The following is a 24,331-nucleotide window of genomic DNA, read 5'->3' on the forward strand; positions in this document are numbered from 1 at the left end:
AAAGTTTTTGAAATTTTAATAACTTTCTTAAACTATCCTGGATTTCTACCAAACTTGGAAAGAAGCTTATTTATGATCATAAGATAGTATCCAGAAGTAAATTTTGTAAAAAAAAAATCCATTTTTTCCGTATTTTACTTATATAATTTACTTATATACTTTAAAATTTTAACACCTTTCTTAAACTATCCTGGATTTGTACCAAACTTTGACAGAAGCCTGTTTATGATTAAAAGCAAGTATCTAGAAGGAAATTTTGTTAAAATTTTGTTCCATTTTTTCCGTATTTTACTTATAAATGGACTTAGATTTTCTTCCAGTTAACATTACATACCGTCTGCAGTTTAAGTTTTTAAAACATTTATTAGATTCCTAAACTATCCTGGATTTTTACCAAACTTGGACAGCAGCTACTTACAATCAAAAGATAGTATAGAGAGGAATATTTTTATTTTTTTTTTCCTCATTTTTGTTGAGCCTGCGATTAACAGCAAAAGTAGAAAAAGATACTGGGTTCCGCGGAACCCTTACAAATTTTCATGGTTCATTGGTCAATGTTTAGTTGTGTTTTGGTCTTTTTTTCAATTACCATAAACAATAGGTCAACTATATTTGGTGTATGGAATAATTGTAAGGTGTACATGTCTGTCTGACAGGATTTATTTTTACCTTGACCTCATTGTCATGGATCTTTAAAACTGTTAAGTTTATGTGATACTTGTAGTAAAACCTTTATTTTTATTACTTTCAACATAAAATCAATGGTTAGCAAAGCAGGCGAGACATTTCAGCGTGTGCACTCTTGTGAAAATAAGTGATACTGATAAAATTGTACTTGCAGAGTAGCAATCGTAAAATAATATAAGAATTATTTATTAATATGTGACTTTTCAGGATTATCCATCAATCAGTCAGATTGCTGCTAAGATAGAAGAAAAGAATGTGAACTTGATTTTTGCTGTAACAGAAAAACAAGTGGATATCTACAAGCAGTTGAAGAACTTCATTCCTGGGTCTGTGACTGGACGTTTAGCTGATGATTCATCTAATATTGTAGCTCTTGTTAGAGATAACTATCAAGTAAGGACTTGAAAAATATGATATGATGTGTATAGATTAAAGAAAGAATTCTTAAAGTGTTATAATATGTATTGATTGATTTCCAATTTAAACAAAATGCACAGTTTCTTTTTATTATTTTGTAAAGTTTGTAATTTCTTTGTTTATCTAATAAACAAAAATGTTTTAATACCTAAGTTTATTAAATTGTAACTAATCAAGAACATGAAGACCATAATTGTAACAACTTATAATCTTTTAAAAGCTAGGAATTTCTTAATTTATGGGCAAATATCAGCAAAAACTGTAAAGAGATCTGGTTGTTTGTTTGTTTTATTTTTGGAGGGTGTGAATATTGACATAAAAAATTGTTAGAGATAAAGTCATTGATGATTACTTTTTAAAGGATTAAGAACTATGTATAAAAGTGACTTCTTCATTGGTTAGAATAAAAAACATTCTGATAAAATTATTAATGACAATTTTGAATTGCATATCTAAATCTATGATTTTTGTTTGCCCTATCAAAGTCACAAAGACAAAAATTAGGTATGCTGTTTTTGGTGGCCACATCAACAATGTATTAGTATGTGGTTATCTCAATTCATGGGGCACAAATAGTGGTATGTTAATGATATTTGGTATGAATTTGTATTAACATTGGCACATCTCATTTTCATGGTGAAAATTTAGAGATGGAGATTATAGGACCCAGCCATTGTGATTTCAACATTAATTTGCATTATACTATCAAAATTACATACAGGTGAGATATATCTCTGTGTCCACAGTTTATTGAAACATGCTATTCTTTAGGAAATGTTTTTGTATGTTTCTTGCTAACAAACGACCTGTCTTCTCTTTCATATCGTTAACAGAAAATTACTTCAAAAGTAGAGATGAGTACAACTTCAGGAGCTGAGGATGTTATTATTAGATATTTCTCCAGATGTAAGAAGTAAGTAATTTGTATAAAGTCCATAAGGTTGTTGTTAAAATGCTGAATGTGAGATTGTAAATTCATTTAATAAATACATTAGTGCTATGCTACATATATTGCCTATTCATTAAAAGATAAAAAGCTGATGACAGAATTTTTGCATTCTGTTAAATTATAGCAAGTTTAAAGACCAAACAGCATATTGTTTATGCTCATTAGCTAGCGCAATGTGTATTGTGAGATAAAAGCTCTATGATGTCTTTTCGGTCCACCCAAAATGACCAAATGGCGTAGAAGTTAGCAACTATAAGTAATTGGACAGTCTTTAACAATGAGAAAACCCATAACTCATTGCCAGCTATAAAAGACCCAGAAATGACAAATGTATAACAAACATTACGAGAAAACTAACAGACTGATTTATGTTCAAAATAAAAAACATAAAACAAATATGATATTCAGCAAGAAACAAATGAAATGGATGTTTGACCTTCACATGTAAATACATCATACATCTAGGATGAATATACATGTTATAAAAATAAAGGTGGGACAGCAAAACTAGGAACTTTTTCAAACATGCCATAGATTTTAGGTCAAATATGGTATGCATACCGAAACATATTAGCCACAATCATAAAATGATTCAATTTTCACATTTTGGTAGCAGGTTAGTACTATGAAATTAGTGATAAATATAAATATTTATCTAAACACGGTACATTTAACTCTTTGCTACAAACGCAAGATTCGTATGTTTTTTTTTTCAAACAATCAGTACAATTATTACTCTAATGAACCATTATTTTCTTATTAGTTTATTTTTGTCTAGCCTGCGACGAAAGTCACAGTATGCGAGACATAGGTATTATTTCTATCTGGCGGCAGCGTAAACTATTTGTATAAAGCTTTATATTTCAGACGGTAGAAGACCTGAATGCTTCATACCTTATATGCAGATACCTTATGTTATGAAGTTTCCGTCTGTCATATGCCCATAGTCCTTGACCTCATTTTCATGGTCTGCGACTGATTAAATAAAAAATTACAGTTTTTTTGTCATGTGAATTTCTCACTTATTATGAGTAAAATAACTATATTTGGTATATGTGTTCCTTGCAATGCTTACATGTCCATCAGACAGGGTTAACTTGACCTCGACCTCAATTCATGGATCAGTGATCAAGGTTAAAGTTATGTGATTAGGTCCATTTCTCAGATACTACAAGCAGCAGGTCAACTATATGTGGTGTATGGAATGATTGTAAGGGGTACATGTCAGACTGGCAGGTTTTATCTGACCTTGACCTCATTTTTATGGTTCATTGGTCATTGTTATTTTTTGAGTTTTGGTCTGTTTTTCAAGTACTGTAAGCAATAGGTCAACTATATTTGGTATATGGAATGATTGTTAGGTGTACATGTCTGTCTAGCTGGTGTCATCTGACCTTGACCTCATTTCATGGTTCATTGGTCAATGTTGAGTTCCTGTGTTTTGTCTGTATTTCAAGTACTTCAAACAATGGGTCAACTATATTTGGTTTATGGAATGATTGTATGGGGTACTTGTCTGTCTAGCTGGCGTCATCTGACCTTGACCTCATTTTCATGGTTCATTGGTCAATGTTAAGTTGTGTTTTGTGCTTTAGTCTGTTTTTTTAAATACTAATAGCAAAAAGTTAACTCTAATTGGTGTATGGAATGATTGTAATTTGTACATGTCTGTCTAGCCAGTATCATCTGGCCTAGGCCTTGACCTAATATTCATGGTTCATTGGTTAACATTTATTTTTTGTGTTTTGGTCTGTTTTACAATTACCATAAGCAATGGGTCAACTATATTTGGTGTATGGAATAATTGTAAGGTGTAACATGTCTGTGTGACAGTTTTTATCTGACCTTGACTTCATTGCCACAAAAGGAAGATTGGAATTGATTTTGGGGGTTATGGTCCGAACAGTTTAGGAATTAAGAATTAGGGGCCAAAAAAGGGGCCCAAATAAGCATTTTTATACGCCCGTCAAATTTTTGACGGGACGTATTATGGTATACAAATGTCCGCCATCCGTCCGTCTGTCTGTCCGTCTGTCTGTCCAGCGTAAACATGTCGCACCGTAACTTGAGAATGACTTATCCAAATTTCATGAAACTTAACATAGTTGTTTCTTATGATGGTCAAACGATCTGTATACTTTTTGGTGAAAATAAGATTAAAACTTTTTGAGTTACGGGACTTAGTAACTAAAACATGTGTGTGTTTTTTTTCACATGTCGCGCTGTATCTCAAAAACAATTTATGATTATTGCTTAAAACTTTACACACTTCTTAGTTATATTAATCTTAAGATCTGTATACTTTTTGGTGATGATTCAAAATTTTATTTTAGAGATATTGAGTATTTTGTTAAAAAAGGGGGAGGGGTTTTTCACATGTCGCGCCGTATCTCAAAAACAGTTTATGATTATTGCTTAAAACTTTACACACTTCTTAGTTATATTAACCTTAAGATCTGTATACTTTTTGGTGATGATTCAAAATTTTATTTTTGAGTTATTGAGTATTTTGTAAAAAAAGGGGGAGGGGTTTTTCACATGTCGCGCCGTATCTCAAAAACAGTTTATGATTATTGCTTAAAACTTTACACACTTCTTAGTTATATTAATCTAAAGATCTGTATACTTTTTGGTTTTGATTCAAAATTTTATTTTTGAGATATTGATATTTTTTTTTTTTAAAGGGGGGTTTTCACATGTCGCGCTGTATCTCAAAAACGATTTATGATTATTGCTTAAAATTTTACACACTTCTTAGTTATATTAATCTAAAGATCTGTTTACTTTTTGGTTTTGATTCAAAATTTATTTTAGAGATATTGAGTTTTTTGTAAAAAAAAAAGGGGAGTTTTCGCATGTCACGCCGTATGTCAGAAACTAAATATGCTTATTGCATAAAAATTCACACACAAGACGACGGGCGTATCATGCGCTCATGGCGCAGCTGTTTATTCTAGTTTTCAGACAATAACTTGTGGAACGGTGTATGGATCTCTCTGAAATTGTACAACAAGTTTCCATACCACAAAGGGATGGTTAGAATTGGCTTTGGGGTGTTATGGCTCAAACCGTTTAGGAATTAGGGGCAAAAAAGGGGGAAAAAACAGGGGTTTCCTTATTAATGGACAATCACTTTTAAGTACAATGTTAAATTTGGATTACCTCCCTTACACTGCTTTAAAATTATGTATAAAGAAATTTTGTATTGTCTTGAGGTGATTAGCTGTCAATTTATTTTTAGAAGTTACTAATAAAAATGCTGATTAAAGATATTATTTTTAGACATGATTATGTATGTCATTTTCTATTTTAAGACTTATGATGTATTTAAATGGGTAATTATGGTTGCAAACTCCATTGGAAATTTGAATTGAGATAATGACCATATTTTGAGGGAAAGATTTTTATGCCCCCGCCGTAGCGGTGGGGGCATTAAGTTTTACCCTTGTCCGTCTGTACGTACGAACGTACGAACGTACGTTCCAAAATTTGTTTCCATTCTCTAACTTGAGTTTGCCTCAACCAAATGTTATGAAACTTATACACAATGCTTATTACCACAAAACACAGATCAAGTTTGAATTTTGGTGGCGTAACCTTAACTGTTCTAGAGTTATGCCCCTTTATAAATGGAAAAATTGCAAAATTTTTTGTTTCCGTTCTCTTACTTTAGTTTGCCTCAACCAAATGTTATGAAACGTATACACAATGCTTATTTCCACAAAACACAGATCAAGTATGAATTTTGGTGGAGTCACTTTAACCGTTCTAGAGTTATGCCCCTTTATGAACAAAACAATTGCAAAATTTTTAGTTTCCGTTTTCTTACTTAAGTTTGCCTCAACCAAATGTTATGAAACTTATACACAATACTTATTACCACAAAACACAGATCAAGTTTGAATTTTGGTGGCATCACTTTAACCATTCTAGAGTTATGCCCCTTTATAAATGGAAAAATTGCAAAATTTTTATTTTCTTCAAAATATCAAGTAATTATTAAAATTTAAGTTATCTTCCTTTGTCCGTGATTATAGTTGAATCAACTACAATCAATGCTTTATACAATGCAATGTTTAATTTTGACTTCCACTGATAAAACACAGATCAAGTTGAATTTGGGTAGTGTCACTTTAACCATTATTGAGTTATGCCCCTTTATAAATCGAACGATTGCAAAATTTTTAGTTTCTGTTCTGTAACTTAAGTTTGCCCCAACCAAACATTATGAAACCTATACACAATATTCATAACCACAAAACTAAGATCGAGTACAAATTTTTTGTCTCCGTTTTCTAACTTTAGTTTGCCTCATGCAAATGTTATGAAACTTATACACAATGCTTATTACTACATAATACAAATTAAGTACGAAATTTGGTGGCGACACTTTTACCATTCTTGAGTTATGTCCCTTTATAAACATAAAAATTGCTAAATTTTTTAGTTCGTCTCAACCAAATGTTATAAAACTTATACACAACCGTTCTAGAGTTATGCGTGTTTACAAATAGAAAAATTGCTGAATTTTTAGTTTCTGTTCTCTACTAAAGTTAGCCTCAACCAAATGTTATGAGACTTACACACAATGCTTATTACCACAAAACTCAGATCAAGTTCAAATTTTGGTAGCGTCACTTTTACCGTTCTTCAGTTATGTCCCTTCATAACTATATGATATGCAAGGGGGGGCATCATCTGTGTCCACATGTGGACACTATCCACAATTTTTTTTTTTTGAGCTGATTTCAGAAATTAAAAAGAAAATTTCTTCAAATATTTTGTGTGTGGGGGGGGGGGGGGGGGGCAATTCGCAACAGCATAGTGTATTGCACAAAAGCAAAAAAAAAGGGGTTGGCAATTTGCAACAGCATAGTGTAATGCACAAAAGGAAAAAATTGAATATAAATTCAAATCATATAACCAATTCTAAGTTCTTTGACTACAGTTATTCAATGTCAGAAACCTATTATGTGTCAAACATTTAATTTCAATCCAAATTCAGACCTGTATCAAGCACGAATATTGTGTCCAATTTTGCCCCAACTGTTCAGGGTTGGACCTCTGCCGTTGTATCCAGCTGTGCTCAGCGAAGCAATTTATTATACATTGTGACTTGGATGGAGAGTTGTCTCATTGGCACTCATACCACATCTTATTTATATCAACAAAAGACAAGGTTGTATTCAGTATTTCAAGCTCTAAGTTGCTGCAATAGGAAAAACAATTGTTACCTGGTAATTAATTAAACAAAGACTATCAAAGATCTGCCATCAACACCCTAATTTCCATAAAGACAAAAAACTGTACACCTGACAGGTAAACAAGTACCAGACATTCATTAGTCTTTTTGAAGTTGTCTTTCATGTTTGAATGGTTTGCAAATAATTTTAGCAATAAATGATTAAGTTTGTCCAATTAATATTGCCAAATAATATCAAAACTGTCAGAACCACATTGTTTGCATACATACATGTGTGCTGTGCCTGTGCCAGTTGAAATATGTATACAAAAAGTTTTTTCAAAATAAATAAGTTGTATCACTTGTTTCATATTTCTCTCAAGTATTTATTTGAAGAAACATGAAAAGGTACTAAGCTTTTGGTTGACAGAAACATGCATGTCATGCACAGAATCTTTGTTCTGAGCTTTATCACTGTCAAGTCAACATCGGGTAGTAGGAAAACATATGCCAGAATTTTATTGCATTAACAAAGAGTAAAGCACACACTTTAGTTCCTTGACTTTCTGCACTTCAAGGGTATTACTGTTCGTTAACTGAACCCATATAAATGTGTGAGTTACTGTCAGTAAATGTAACAAACATGAAAATATGACATATCCCTTTTCAGGTGTTGTGACCAAACTTCTAAACCTTAATACTCTTTCATGGTTACCTTGATTGGCCTTCTAATAAAGTACTTAGGAGATGTGATTATGAAACTACTTGACTATATTATTTTTAAAACTACTTTACTATAAGCCCTATATTATTTTTTAAACAACTTGACTACATTATGGTATATTTATTTGAACTAAATGATTTGTAGATTGAAATATATACTTGTATATTTGTAGTAAAACTGGTGAATTGTCAAAAACCAATATTGAAATATATACTTGTATATTTGTAGTAAAACTGGTGAATTGTCAGAAACCAATATTGAAATATATACTTGTATATTTGTAGTAAAACTGGTGAATTGTCAGAAACCAATATTTGTGAAGGTCTCAAAGTTGGAGATTCTGTATGTATGATTTCTATAATTATAAAAAGTTGTTTCTAGTTTATAAATAACATGCCAGATATATTGATAAATACTAGCATATGTCAGTAAATTAGAACTTATCTAATGGTTATTGGTCATTAATAAGATATCCAATGAAATACTAAGAACTTACCAAAATATTAGAAAAAAAGTAAATAAATCGATGTTCTTCATCTTGACATTTGCTGGAAGATATTCAGTGGTGGACAGCTGGCACCTGACAGCAAGACATTAAGGCCTGACTAAACCATACCTGCATGGATCCTCACAATGAAGCTTTATCCTGGACATACATTTTTCATTTTTGTCTCGCCTTGACAGAGTCAAAAAGCGAGACATAGGTATCCTGTTTATGACGACGATGGTGGCGGCAGCGTCGACATCATCCATGTATTAGTTTGTGATTAGGTCTAGAACATGGTGAACCACTAGTGGTAGGTCAATGATATTTGGTATGCTGTTGTATTAGCATTGGGACATCTCATTACCATGGAGATTATTTGGCCCCACCCCCTCAGTCAAGGTCTATTGACTTTGAAACTTTGCTTAGTTTACATGTATTAGTTCGTGATTAGATCAGTTTATGGGGAACCACTAGTGGTAGGTCAATGATATTTGGTATGTAGTTGTATAAGCATTGGCATATCTCATTTCCATGGAGATTATTTGGCCCCGCCCCCTCATTCATGTAGTATTGACTTTGAAACTTTTGCTTAGTTTTCATGTATTAGTTTGTGATTAGGTCAGTTTAAGGGGAATCCTTAGTGGTAGGTCAATGATAATTGGTATGCAGTTGTATAAGCATTAGCACATCTCATTTCCATGGAGAATATTTGGTCCCTATCCCTCAGTCATGGTCTATTGACTTTGAAACTTTTGCTTAGTTTACATGTATTAGTTTGTGATTAGTTCAGTTTAAGATGAACCACTAATGTTAAGTCAATGATATTCGGTATGCAAATGTATTGGCATTTGCAAGTTTCATTTCCATGGAGATTATATAACCCCACCCCCTAATTATGGTTCATTGACTTTGAAACTTTTACATAGTTTACAAGTTAATGTTTGTGTTTAGGTTTGTTTAAAGGGAACGACTTATGAAAAGTCAATGGTATTTGGTTTGCAGTTGTGTTAGCATTGGGACATCTCATTTCCATGGAGATTGTTTAGCCCTGTACCTTCAGTCATGGTTCATTGACTTTGAATATTTGCATAACTTACATGTTAAAGTATTGCTATTTTAATTTCAACATTTGCATTATCAAAATAACAAATAGGCGAGACATGTGTTAACAGTTTATTGTACATACTGTTTTGCTGTCTGTTTCAACTGTGTAGGTGACCATATTTTCCATCCTGCATTTACTGATTGCTGGTTATTCTCTGTCCCCATCTTCAGTATAATTATACAGTTTTCTTTAAACACCAGAATTGTCACCTAGTAATTAACATGTTGGAAATAAAACTTTAATGTTATTCCAATGGGAAAGCTTATAGGTAAATAAAAATAGATTTCTACTAGATTTCATACTTGTCACATTGAATTGGTTTATAGATAGTAGGAAAATACTGTTTTTACTTTCTTGTTAAGATGATTTATAGGCAGTGACTGATAGTTTTGTCTGTCAACATGTTTGGAAATTAAATAAAAAAATGCTTTGTATTTGTATGTACTGTTTGACAGTATGAAAAACTAAGGATATCTAGTATGTGGTATGACTTGACCATGGTTCATTGTTTAATGATAAGTTTTTATTGTTAAGTCAGTATGTATATCTGGTACTGTAAGCTTATTGTCAACTATATTTGGTATATTGAGTGACTGTAAGGTGTGCATGTCCATCTATCAGGGTTAAACATACCTTGAACTCATTTTATGGGTTATATGTTAAGTTTATATGATATTAAAACCTTCCCTTAAAGACTTTCAACAAAAATTCGATCATGATCATTTTTTGGCCAATGAAATTGCCGAAATAGTAAAATTAATCAAGCATTTCAAAATTATTTTAATTTTATTTATAAATGAACAGGTTGTAAATATCTGGACATTTTAGTGGAGAAAGGCCACTTGTGTTCTCACCATGATTTCAGGAACATATTTCAAAATTGAGATATTTGACCTGAAAAATGGTAAAGATAAAAAGCTAGTTTTGGATCATAATTGATTTGAGAAAGATCTTCCCCCAAAAAATATTTTATGAATATTTGCATTTTGTAAAATACATCTTGTATCAAAATATCTTTTGGGGTGTGCCTTGCCTCATATTTAGATATTAAGGAAAAAACTCAGAATGAGGCTATTTTGTCAGTTTTTGCCGTTATCACGCAATCAAGAAGTTTGAAACACAAATACACAAAATTCAAACTATTAATACTGACGATTGACAGGGTTATGTCTTTTGAACATCTGATGTATGTTATTTGGCAGATTTATGATAACTTTTTTATAATCAAATTCAGAGGGCCATAAAAGTGGCCTTATTATACCTTCTTTTTTCAGCATACAAGTTTCCCTGTTTTCTTATTAGTTCACCTGACCCAAAGGACCATGTAAGCTTTTGCCTTCACTTTGCATTCATCGTCCTTCCATCAGTTCTCTGTTGTTTTCTTTGAAAATCTTCTCCACTGAAACTGCTTGATGGATTGAAACCAAAGTTAGTCTGTTAAAGCTAAAGTGTAAATTGTAAAAAAGATCAGCATGACAAGATGTATCTACCCTGAAAATTTTTTGCTGGTATTTTGAAAAACTAGAAGAGCAAGGTTAAAAGTGTAAATTGCAAAAATGATCAGTATGACAAGATCTATCTACTCTGAAAATTTGACAACCCTTTTTAGAGTTATTGCCCCAAAAATGTTGATTTTTCCCGTTTTTTTTTGCAGAATTGGTTGTTGGCTTAAAAACTATAGAAGTAAGGTTAAACATGTAAATTGCAAAAATGATCATCAACTGAAGAGAAACTATAGTATAGGCTTATAAAATTCCTAATTAGCAAATTGGTTATTTTATTTACCAAGTGAGTGGTACAGGCACACCTGTGCCTCTTGTCTTGTAGAATTTACATTTATTAGTAGGATTTTCTGTGTGTTTTTAAAAATTTCAGATCATGCATGCATTACTATTAAAGCTATTTTAACTGATGTATGTATAAGACAGAAACACATGTGCATGTTTTTTAATACATTTGTAAGTCTTTTCATAGTAAAAGAATTGAATGTTGATTTTTCCTTTCAATTCCTCTTATTCATATAGGTCAGTTTTGATGTTGAAATTGAAGTGAAAGAATGTCCCAAAGATTCTCAAGGATACAGTAAAAAATTTGATATCAAACCAGTTGGTCTGTCAGACAAATTAGAAGTCAGGATGGAACTGATCTGCAAATGTGATTGTGAAACGGAGAAGAAAGCTGTAAGTATGACATAGATACTTTATAACTAGTCTAGTAGATTAAGTTTCTCTAATGGTGTTTAAGTCAAAATAGGTATACAAAATTTTCCAAAAATTTTGATACACATGCAAGACTATGAAATAGCATCTAAAGAAAAAGTTTGATTTTTATGCCCCCGCCGTACCGGAGGGGGCATTAAGTTTTACCCTTGTCCGTCGTTACGTCCGTACGTTCCAAAATTGGTTTCCGTTCTCTAACTTTAGTTTGCCTCAACCAAATGTAATGAAACTTATAAACAATGCTAATCGCCACAAAACACAGATCAAGTTTGAATTTTGGTGGTGTCACTTTTACCGTTCTAGAGTTGTGCACCTTTACAAATGGAAAAATTGCTGAGTTTTTGGTTTCTGTTCTCTAATTTAAGTTTGCCCCCAACTAATTGTTATGAAACTTATTTACAATGCTTATTAACACAAAACTCAGATCAAGTACAAATTTGGGTAGCGTCACTTTTACAGTTCTTGAGTAATATCACTTCATAATGTTATATGCAAGAGGGGGCATCATCTGTGTCCCATGGACACATTCCCCATTTATTATTTTAAATTCTGTATTTTACTGATAAATGGACTCACTTTTTAAGTCAACATTACACTTTTACACTTACAGCAGCAATCGCAGGTGAAACACATGAATTTTTAGACTACAAAAATAAGATTTTTCGCTTCATTTTGATTAAAATCATTGGGGGCAATTTCAATGTTGCTGAGATTAGAATAGTTTCTGTTTCCCCTTAGGTTATTGAATGATTATTTTGATTAATGTAAAATTACAGATGGACAACAGACAGAGTAAGAGTTGTAATAATCATGGGACATTTGTTTGTGGAACATGTGCTTGTGATGACAAATATTATGGGAAAACATGTGATTGTTACACTGGTAATATCACTCAGACAGCTCTGGAAGAACAGTGCAAAGAGTAAGTCCTTATTTATAATTTTGCAAATTTTATGACCAATCTACTGCCCCATGTACACATGTGCGAGATGTGCATGGTGTCCTATGGACTCATATTCCAGGGCTCACACTACTTCAGAATCATAGGGAGAAGTGGTGAGATTTGAAAGAGAAGTGCTCGTTTGCTCGCGGCGCTACAATGTTTGCTTTTTACTATAATACGAAGAGCCTTATGTATCTAATTTTTATGCCCCCGCTGTAGCGGTGGGGGCATTAAGTTTTACCCTTGTCCGTCTGTACGTATGTACGTACGTACGTACATCCGTCTGTACGTCCCAAAATTGGTTTCCGTTCTCTAACTTAAGTTTGCCTCAACCAAATGTTATGAAACTTATACACAATGCTTATTACCACAAAACAAAGATCAAGTTTGAATTTTGGTGGCATCACTTTAACTGTTTTAGAGTTATGCCCTTTATAAATGGAAAAATTGCAAAAATTTTATTTTTTTCTAAATATCAAGTAATTTTTAAATTGGAGTTATCTTCCTTTGTCCATGATTATAGTTGAATCAATTACAATCAATGCTTTATACAATGCAATGTTTAATTTTGACTTTCACTGATAAAACGCAGATCAAGTTGAATTTGGGTAGTGTCACTTTAACCATTATTGAGTTATGCCCCTTTATAAATCGAAAGATTGCAAAATTTTTAGTTTCTATTCTGTAACTTAAGTTTGCCCCAACCAAACATTATGAAACCTATACACAATATTCATTACCACAAAACTAAGATCAAGTACAAATTTTTTGTTTCCGTTTTCAAACTTTAGTTTGCCTCATTCAAATGTTATGAAACTTATACACAATGCTTATTACTACATAATACAGATTAAGTATGAAATTTGGTGGCGACACTTTTACCATTCTTGAGTTATGTCCCTTTATAAACATAAAAATTGCTGATTTTTATACGACCGCAAAAAAATTTTAGTGGTCGTAGATTGGTATGACGTTGGCGTCGTCGTCTTCCGGCGTCGTCCGAAGACACATTGGTTTTCGCACTCTAACTTTAGTTTAAGTGAATGGATCTTTATGAAATTTTACCACAAGGTTCAATACCACAAAAGGAAGGTTGGGATTGATTTTGGGGGTTATGGTAATAACAGTAAAGGAATAAGGGGCCAAAAATAAGCATTTTTGTAACTTCCAGACATAACTTGTGTGTTAGTGTATGGATCTCTCTGACATTGTACCACAAGGTTCCATATCACCAAAGGAATGCTGGGATTGATTTTGGGGGTAATTGCCTCAAATTTTTGGAATTAGGGGCCAAAAAAGGGGCAAAAAACAAGCATTTTTCTAGTTTCATGACAATAACTTGTGTTTAAGTGTATGGATCTTTCTGAAATTGTACTACAAGGTTCCATATCACAAAGGGAAAGCTGGAATTGAGTTTGGGGGTAATTGCTCAAAACGTTTAGGAATAAGGGGCCAAAAAGAGGCCAAAAATAAGCATTTTTCTAGTTTCCAGTCAATAACTTGTGTTCAAGTGTATGGATCTCTCTGAAATTGTACTGCAAGGTACCATACCACAAAGGGAAGGCTGGGATTGATTTTGGGGGTAAATTTGCTTCAAAATTTTAGGAATTAGGGGCCAAAAAAGGGGCAAAAAACAAATGTTTCTAGTTTCAGGACAATAACTTGTGTGTAAGTGTATGGATCTTTATGAAATTGTACTACAAGGTTCCATATCACAAAGGCAAAGCTGGGTTTGAGTTTGGGGGTAATTGCCCTAAATGTTTAGGAATTTGGGGCCAAAAAGGGGCCAAAAAACACATTTTTTTCTACTTTCCAGACAATAACTTGTGTTCAAGTGTATGGATCTCTCTGAAATTGTACTGCAAGGTACCATACCACAAAGGGAAGGCTGGGATTGAGTTTGGGGGTGATGAATCATAATGGGGGCTCAAAAAATTTGGGGGGGGGATTTATTTTTTTTCCCTTTTTTTTCTTTTTTTCCTTTTTTGTTTCTTTTAAAATTTTCCATTTTAAGTTGGTTATTTCTGATTTATATTTAAAATCAAATAATAATGATATGGTAGGAGATACACACCAAACAGGATGTGTAAATTATTATATAATAAGTATTGTGCAATAGCAAGAAATTTTCAATAGCACAGTATTGCACAATAGCAAGAAATCTTCAATTGCACAGTATTGCGCAATAGCAAGAAATCTTCAATTGCACAGTATTGCACAATAGCAAGAAATATCCAATAGCACAATATTGCGCAATAGCAAGAAATTGTCAATTGTACAGTATTGCGCAATAGCAAGAAATATTTAATAGCACAGGATTGTGCAAAAGAAGATACTTCCTATAAATTGCTTATTTCTTGACCAATTTCAATGGGGTTTTATTCTTGATTTCATGGGGTTCTTTAATATGCTGAATCTAACCTTGTATTTAGTTTTTGGATTTTGGGCCCCGTTTTTAAATTGGTCCACATTGAGGTCCAAAGGGTCCAAAATTAAACTTTGTTTGATTTCAACAAAAATTGAATATATGGGGTTCTTTGATATGCTGAATCTAACCATGTATTTAGATTTTTGATTTTTGGGCCCCGTTATCAACTTTGTCCACATTGAGGTCAAAAGGGTCCAAAATTAAACTTTGTTTGATTTCATCAAAAATTGAATTATTGGGGTTCTTTGATATGCCGAATTTAACCGTGTATTTAGATTCTTAATTTTTGGTTCCGTTTTCAAATTGGTCTACATTAAGGTCCAAAGGGTCCAAAATTAAACTTAGTTTGATTTTAACAAAAAATTAATTCTTAGGGTTCTTTGATATGCTGAATCTAAACATGTATTTAGATTTTTGATTATGGGCCCAGTTTTCAAGTTGGTCCAAATCGGGGTCCAAAATTAAACTTTGTTTGATTTCAACAAAAATTGAATATATGGGGTTCTTTGATATGCTGAATCTAACCATGTATTTAGATTTTTGATTTTTGGGCCCCGTTATCAACTTTGTCCACATTGAGGTCAAAAGGGTCCAAAATTAAACTTTGTTTGATTTCATCAAAAATTGAATTCTTGGGGTTCTTTGATATGCTGAATCTAACCATGTATTTAGATTTTGGATATTGGACCATAATAGGTGAATGTCCAATTTAGAATTTTTAAGTTCTTAGACCACATTCATTCTGTGTCAGAAACCTATGCTGTGTCAAATATTTAATCACAATCCAAATGCAAAGCTGTATCAAGCTTGAATGTTGTGTCCATACTTCCCCCAACTGTTCAGGGTTCGACCTCTGCGGTCGTATCAAGCTGCACCCGGGGAGCATTTTATTTTAATTTGTCTCAACCAAATGTTATAAAACTTATACACAACCGTTCTAGAGTTTATGCGTGTTTACAAATAGAAAAATTGCTTAATTTTAGTTTCTGTTCTCTACTTAAGTTAGCCTCAACCAAATGTTATGAGACTTACACACAATGCTTATTACCACAAAACTCAGATCAAGTTCACATTTTTTTATATTGTTCAATTGTACCTGGGTATACAATTAAAGTAACAGTTCAAATTCAAAGTTGTTTAAATTTATCATATCTAGTTGCACAATCATATTAGTCCTCTTGTCAGAAAAAAACAATTAAATATCTGGCAATAATAAAAAAGATTTTTTTTTATATCAAAAAGGAAAAAAAAGTTGTTATATCAATTAAAATTCAATTAAAAACTACTCTGTTATCATGTTTATGAAAATAAGTATTTCTCATTAAAAAGATATTTAAATTTAACAGTTTTAGTTTTAAGCTTGGACATAATATAATTATATTAGTGTAATAGTCCCAGAGTTGAGCAACTTTAATTTATAAATTGAGACAATGCATATACATGGAAATATATACATTTATCAAGTAGATCTAACCAAAAGTATGTTAATGCTTGTGGAATGCGTAATTTTTCCTTTTGGGATCAATTTTCTTCTGTCAGCAGTGCCATTTATGCGTCCGTAGTCATTATCGCAAGAATCCGGATTTCGGTCATAGCTGGTCCGTTTCCGATGAAATCCTGACTCCAATCCGTAGTTGAACAATAATTTGCCCAAAAATTTAAATGGCGGACGAAGAAAAATTTACAAAAATAAACGATGTTTGACACGCTATTTGGAAGGGAATATGACATTTTTAATGCAATATAAGGATAACCAATTTACTTCAGGCAAATTTCATCACGTTCTAATGAAGCATTTTCTAGTTTCATGACAATAACTTGTGTTTAAGTGTATGGATCTTTCTGAAATTGTACTACAAGGTTCTATATCACAAAGGGAAAGCTGGAATTGAGTTTGGGGGTAATTGCTCAAAACGTTTAGGAATAAGGGGCCAAAAAGAGGCCAAAAATAAGCATTTTTCTAGTTTCCAGTCAATAACTTGTGTTCAAGTGTATGGATCTCTCTGAAATTGTACTGCAAGGTACCATACCACAAAGGGAAGGCTGGGATTGATTTTGGGGGTAAATTTGCTTCAAAATTTTAGGAATTAGGGGCCAAAAAAGGGGCAAAAAACAAATGTTTCTAGTTTCAGGACAATAACTTGTGTGTAAGTGTATGGATCTTTATGAAATTGTACTACAAGGTTCCATATCACAAAGGCAAAGCTGGGTTTGAGTTTGGGGGTAATTGCCCTAAATGTTTAGGAATTTGGGGCCAAAAAGGGGCAAAAAAACAAGCATTTTTCTAGTTTCCAGACAATAACTTGTGTTCAAGTGTATGGATCTCTCTGAAATTGTACTGCAAGGTACCATACCACAAAGGGAAGGCTGGGATTGAGTTTGGGGGTGATGAATCATAAGGGGGATAAAAAAATTGGGGGGAGGATTTTTTTTTCTTTAAAATTTTCCATTTTAAATTGGTTATTTCTGATTTATATATAAAAGCAAATAATAATGATATGGTTTGAAAAGTTAAATTAAAGATTCTTAAGTTCTTAGACCACATTCATTCTGTGTCAGAAACCTGTGCTGTGTCAAATATTTAATCACAATCCAAATTCAGTGCTGTATCAAGCTTGAATGTTGTGTCCATACTTGCCCCAACTGTTCAGGGTTCGACCTCTGCGGTCGTATCAAGCTGCGCCCAACGGAGCATTTTATTCACTTTTTTTTTCGTCATGCTTGAAGATATTGACATGATATTTGTTATATAGTTTACACCATGACAAGTTATAGATCAAGTTAGCATTTTGTTCCAGTACAATGAATTTTTAACCGGTAGAGGACTATGTTTTGCCAGGCAATACTCATAGCATGCTTGTTTAAAATTAAAAACTGGAGTTTAATGGGAGCTCATCAGTACAAGATACACATATATATTAATTTTATAAACTAATTTTATAAACACAATACTATAATCAAAGTATTTATATATGTATGATTTTCTACCCCAGGAATAGATTACCCTAGCTGAATTTGGCAAAACCTTTTGGAATTTTGGGTCCTATATGTTCTTCAACATCATACTTTATTTGGCCTTTTAACTTTTTTGATTCGAGTGTCACTGATGAGTCTTTTGTAGACGAAACACAAAATTATAAACATCTTGAATCTTAAATTTCAGAATCTACTTAATATCATTTATAGTTAACAATAATAAAAAATAAATTATTGCTTAACAAAAATGCTTTGTAAAACAATACATAATGAAGTACTAAAAGAACTGAAATATAAAGCATGTACATAATTTTCAAAATAAAGATAAAATATTTGCACCTTTAATATATGCAAAGAGAAGAAATTAGCAATTGTAAACACTTAAAATGCTCCAATTTTATCAAAAATAATCCATCCTGAGTTCTGAATTATAATGCTTGTATATATTGTTAAAAAAAAAGAAGAAATATTGACACTTTTAATTGTTGTTAACAAAAGTTTTAAGTAGCCGTAGACTTATACAGCTCTCTATTTGAGTAAAGTAATCCATCACAAGGTACCAAACGTACCCAATTATAATGCTGGTTTATGATTTTAAAGAAAAAGAATAAATGTTTGCACTTTCAATTGCTGCCGACAAAATTTTAAAGAACCATAGACTTATATAGCTCACAATTTGTGTAAAATTTCCCTCCTTGGGAACCAAAAGTACTGAATTATAATGCCAGTATGTATTATATACTGTGGATTCATTTACTTTCATGGGTACCAATTTTCATGAATTGAGGAAAAATAGTATTTTCGTTGATATTTGATTTCATGGTTTTGCAGAGGTCTGCATACAAGCCTATAGATAATTGGCACTTAGTTGAACATTTATATTTGTGGTTCACTTATAGCCAGGAAATCCACAAAAAATTGATATCCCATGATTAGTAATGAATCCACAGTAATTCATAAAAAAAAAAGAAGAACTGTTGACTTCTTTTGTAAGAACTTTTATGCCCCGCCGTAGCGGAGGGAGCATTAAGTTTTACCCTTGTCCGTCTGTACGTACGTACGTCCCAAAATTGGTTTCCTTTATAAATGGAAAAAATGCAAATTTTTTAGTTTCCGTTCTCTAACTTAAGTTGCCTCAACCAAAGGTTTTGAAACTTATACACAATGCTTTTTACCACAAAACACATATCAAGTTCAATTTTGGTAGCGTCTCTTTAATCGTTATCGAGTTATGCCCCTTTATAAATCGAAAAATTGCAAAATTTTTAGTTTCCGTTCTGTAACTTAAGTTTGCCCCAACCAAACATTATGAAACCTATACATAATACTTATTACCTTAAAACTCAGATCAAGTACAAATTTGGGCAGCGTCACTTTTATCTTTCTTGAGTTATGTACCTTTATAATGTTGTATGCAAGCGGGGGCATCATCTGTGTCCATGGGGACACATTCTCCATTTATTAATATTGATTCACTCATAGGGTCTTTGCATCGGAAATAAACACATTTATTCTAAAACCAGTTGTTGGCATGATCCGGGTAATGTTCTTCCTGTATTTTTTATGATGGTATGATACTAAACCCAACGTGAAGGATTGTGCTTGATTTTTGTCGAGCCTGCGACTTTTGTCGCAGAAAGCTCGACATAGGGATAGTGATCCCGCTGCGGCGGCGGCGTTAGCTAACTTCTTAAAAGCTTTATATTTTAGAAGGTAGAAGACCTGGATGATTCATACTTTGTATATGGATGCCTCATGTTACAAAGTTTCGGTCAGTCACATGTCCAATGTCCTTGACCTCATTTTCATGGTTCAGTGACTACTTGAAAAAAAAGTTAACATTTTTTGTAATGTTAAATTCTCTCTTATTATAAGTAGTAGGATAACTATATTTGGTATGTGCGTACCTTGCAAGGTCCTCATGCCCGTCAGACAGTTTTAACTTGACCTCGACCTCATTTCATGGATCAGTGATCAAGGTTAAGTTTTGGTGGTCAAGTCCATATCTCAGATACTATAAGCAATAGGTCTAGTATATTCGGTGTATGGAAGCACTGTAAGGTGTACATGTCCAACTGGCAGGTGTCATCTGACCTTGACCTCATTTTCATGGTTCAGTGGTTATAGTTAAGTTTTTGTGTTTTGGTCTGTTTTTCTTATACTGTATGCAATAGGTCTACTATATTTGGTGTATGGAATGATTGTAAGGTGTACATGTCTAGCTGGCAGGTGTCATCTGACCTTGACCTCGTTTTCATGGTTCAGTGGTCAAAGTTAAGTTTTTGAGTTTTGGTCTTTTTTTCTAATACTATATGCCATAGGTCAACTATATTTGGTGTATGGAAATATTTTATGATCTATATGTCAGTCACGCAGGTTTTATATGACCTTGACCTCATTTTCACGGTTCATTGCTCAGTGTTAAGTTTTTGTGTTTTGGTCTGTTTTTCTTAAACTATAAGCAATAGGTCAACTATATTTGTTATATGGAAGAATTGTTAACTGTACATGTCTGCCTGGCACGGTTCATCTGACCTTGACCTCATTTTCATGGTTCATTGGTCAATGTTTAGTTTTCTTGGTTAATGTTAAGTTTAGGTGACAGTTGTAATAAAGCTTTATATTTAGGACTATCAACATAATATCAATGATTAGTAAAGAAGGCGAGACATTTCAGCGTGTGCACTCTTGTTATATGATGAAGACATAATCTTTCAATCAGTTTAATTGAGATCTGGAGCTGGCATGTCAGTAACTGCTAGTAGTTGTTAATTTATGTTATCATTGTCATTTTGCTTAGTTTCTGCTGTTACCTATTCTAACATCGGACTCGGACTTCCTTAAAACTGAGTTTTACTGTGTATATTGTTGTGTGTTTGTTTATTCTACATTGGCTAGAGGTATAGGGGGAGGGTTGAGATCTCACAAAACATGTTTAACCCCGCCACATTTTTGCGCCTGTCCCAAGTCAGGAACCTCTGGCCATTGTTAGTTTTGTATGTTTTTGGTTCGTTTATATGTTTCGAAGCTTAGTGTGACGTCCATTTTCTATGAACTAGTACACATTTTTGTTTAGGGGCCAGCTGAAGCCCGCCTCCAGGTGCTGGATTTTCTCGCTGTGTTGAAGACCCATTAGTGGCCTTGGGCTTTTCTGCTTTTTGGTCGGGTTGTTGTCTCTTTGACACATTCCCTGTTTCCATTCTCAATTTTGTGTTATTTGTAATAAACTTGCAACTACATACTGTCTTACTTTCTTTATTTATTGCATTAGAATCTTGCTACCTGAAAATGTTAATCTTTGCTGCATATTGATAAAAATAATGTGCATGCAAAATAAAAATATAATCTGGGTGATACAGGATTATTTCAAATTGCTTTATTTGTATTGCAAAATCAGATTGATAAGTGGTATTATATTATTTTGCATTTTAATTAATGTCTATAATTTTCTGTCTTGCAGACCTGGTAAAGAGCTGATTTGTTCTGGTCGAGGAGAATGTGTGTGTGGGAATTGTGAATGTAAACCAAGACGAGGGAACAGTGAGGAGAGATACAGTGGAAAATGGTGCCAGTGTGATGATTATAGTTGTCCTTTTCATGATAATGCATTGTGTGGTGGTCAGTAGACTAATTATATAAAATGATAATCTAATCACATAATTGAAATCATTGCCAGCAATGACTTTTATCACATGTTAATCAAGCTATACAGCAACATGAATCAGGAAATTAAAAGTCAATGAAATTTCTATATATAATATTTTGAAAAAAGTAGTGTTTATAACATAACAATCTCTGAAAATGAAAATGCAGGTCATGACCTGCATTGAGGAAGTAAAAGTCAGGTCATAATGCGTACATTCTTTTTTTCAGTTGAATTTTAGTATTTAGAGGATTTTTTTTATATTCTATAATATAGACCAATTTTGTACAAATATTCACAAATGTGAAGTATTTACTGAAAATTATTTGACATTTCAGCTTCATTATTTTTGTTGAATATTTATTATTATTCAAATATCAATATAAAACAATGCCCATATTGATTGTTTCATTCACACCATTGTTTATTAAGAAATTATGTAAACCCAAACTGGGTTGCATTTAACAAAATAATAAGCGAATCATTTGAGTGTCAAATTTATGTTTTGATAGCTGTAAATCATTCAATAGAGTGTAAATTATCGAATTTCCTGTCTAGGAAGAATTTTTAATTTGCAGTTTTTATGCCTTACCTAGTGTTTTTCGGTCTGTGAGTTCGTTCGTTCGTTCGTTCGTCCGTCTGTCCCGCTTCAGGTTAAAGTTTTTGGTCTTGGTAGTTTTTGATGAAATTGAAGTCCAATCAACTTGAAACTTAGTACACATTTTCCCTATGATATGATCTTTCTAATTTTGATGCCAATTTAGAGTTTTGACCCCAATTTCACGGTCCACTGAACATAGAAAATGATAGTGCGAGTGGGGCATCCGTGTACTATGGACACATTCTTGTTTCAAATTAGACATTGGCATTAGAATATGGATGAAAACAGGTTATTTGATACCCCAGGCGGGTCTTGAAAAATCTCAAGTGCGCTCTTAAGATCTGGGTGTCATCTGCAAAAATCGAGTCAGTTGACAGTTATGCCATATGGAGGCCACCATATTCTTTTTTCCCTCTGGTTTATAAAGATAGGTAGACACTTTCATTTAACAGTTGAAATAATGGAAGGCAAAGTTATTTTTTTGTCAACACATTAACCATGCAGAAAATTTAGTTTTTGATACATGATGTTACCTGCTAATTAGGATGGCTTGAACCTTGGAGAAGTCGAATAGTTATGCTTATAGTCCTTACTTTCATTCAGAACAAACTGAAATCCTGTAACCAGGGTTCTCACTAAGGATTTTTGAAGGTGAGTCCAGGGACTTACCATTTTTGGCCATGCTGAGTCCAATGGTGAGAAGATGAAATTTTATTGCTATATAATTTATTATTTCAGTCCCCATGACAAAATAGAGCAAGGAAACAACATCAAATTTAGATTATTTTTAAACTTTTGTTATAAAATGATATATAACATTTTACAATTTTGACGCATCTTTGAACTGGCCAATTTTGAAAATGACTCATGGACTCGCCTTAGTGAGTACCCTGTGTAACAATGGGTTATGCCAGTATTTGGACATGGGACCTGTTTTAGTGTCAGTATGCCTTAGTGTCAAAAAAATTGTTGTTTAAAGAAATTCATATTGATAGATTTTCATTCTGTCTGAACTTTTCTTAAAGATTTGACATGAACAAGATGTCAGATCAAATTTTTTTTATACGAATCTTTTGGCATGCATTTATTTATATGGGGTTGCAGTTAAAGCTTTTTCACATATAACTATACATTCCTTCAAATTTTAAAATAGTTATTTTTGAGTAAGAATAAGAGTAAAATGAATTGTATTCCAGGCCCTGACCATGGAACATGTAGATGTGGAAACTGTTCCTGCACATCTAATTTTACTGGGGAAAACTGTGGCTGTTCTACCAGAAATGATTCCTGTATTTCCTCTGATGGGGTAAGTGTAATACTGTTTCTTTTTACATGAGCTTTTGCAAGAAGGACAGTTCATGGAAATTTTATCTGTAGAAATATTTTTATCATAAATTGCTATGATTGATGATTTAATCATGGTTACTATCATTTATTGCTTGACAGTTAAAATACAACAGTACATCCAAATGTCAATATATCTTATAAGTTACTGTAATTTATATACAACATTGATTTCTGTACAAAGAAAACAAGATTGTCTAGGTTAACTTCAGATTGCTATTTTATTCTGTTTTTGCAGAAAACTAATTTCTCAGTAACAACACAATGTCGATGCATAACAAAGGCTACATGTATGATTTGCTTTTCTAAAAATATACAACTTGTAACAATCTGATAGATATGTTGTTTTTATTTTACCAATGACTCATGCATGTGACATGAAACTAATACAGTCTAACATTGTTGTGTCAAACTTGGTTTTGTCGGAAACTCAGATAAGTCCACATATTTTGTCAGACCCCCCGGCAGAATTACCATTTGTTCAAGACATTTCTAACTCTGGTGAGTGGAACTTGGTTGATTCGAATAAACTATTATTTTAATAGAGAATGAGAACAATCTCTTCAATGAGTAAAACAGGCAAACATTTCAGCGTGTGCACTCTTGTTTTGTCATGTGAATTTCTC

The 24,331-nt window shown here is 32.7% G+C and overlaps 1 protein-coding gene across 2 annotated transcripts in view; it reads left to right on the forward strand.

Annotated features, from left to right (window-relative positions):
- The window catches only part of LOC127727918 (integrin beta-PS-like), a 116,158-nt gene that overhangs the window by 73,767 nt on the left and 18,060 nt on the right, over window positions 1–24,331 (forward strand). For both annotated transcript variants that reach the window (XM_052235068.1, XM_052235069.1), the window contains 7 exons: window positions 895–1,080; window positions 1,938–2,017; window positions 8,244–8,301; window positions 11,576–11,731; window positions 12,547–12,692; window positions 21,578–21,735; window positions 23,558–23,667. In XM_052235068.1, coding sequence (XP_052091028.1) covers window positions 895–1,080; window positions 1,938–2,017; window positions 8,244–8,301; window positions 11,576–11,731; window positions 12,547–12,692; window positions 21,578–21,735; window positions 23,558–23,667 — 894 coding nt within the window. The remainder of the gene's footprint in view (window positions 1–894; window positions 1,081–1,937; window positions 2,018–8,243; window positions 8,302–11,575; window positions 11,732–12,546; window positions 12,693–21,577; window positions 21,736–23,557; window positions 23,668–24,331) is intronic.

This window comes from Mytilus californianus, unplaced genomic scaffold (assembly GCF_021869535.1).
Source record: "Mytilus californianus isolate M0D057914Y unplaced genomic scaffold, xbMytCali1.0.p SCAF_2, whole genome shotgun sequence".
NCBI lineage: Eukaryota > Metazoa > Mollusca > Bivalvia > Mytilida > Mytilidae > Mytilus > Mytilus californianus.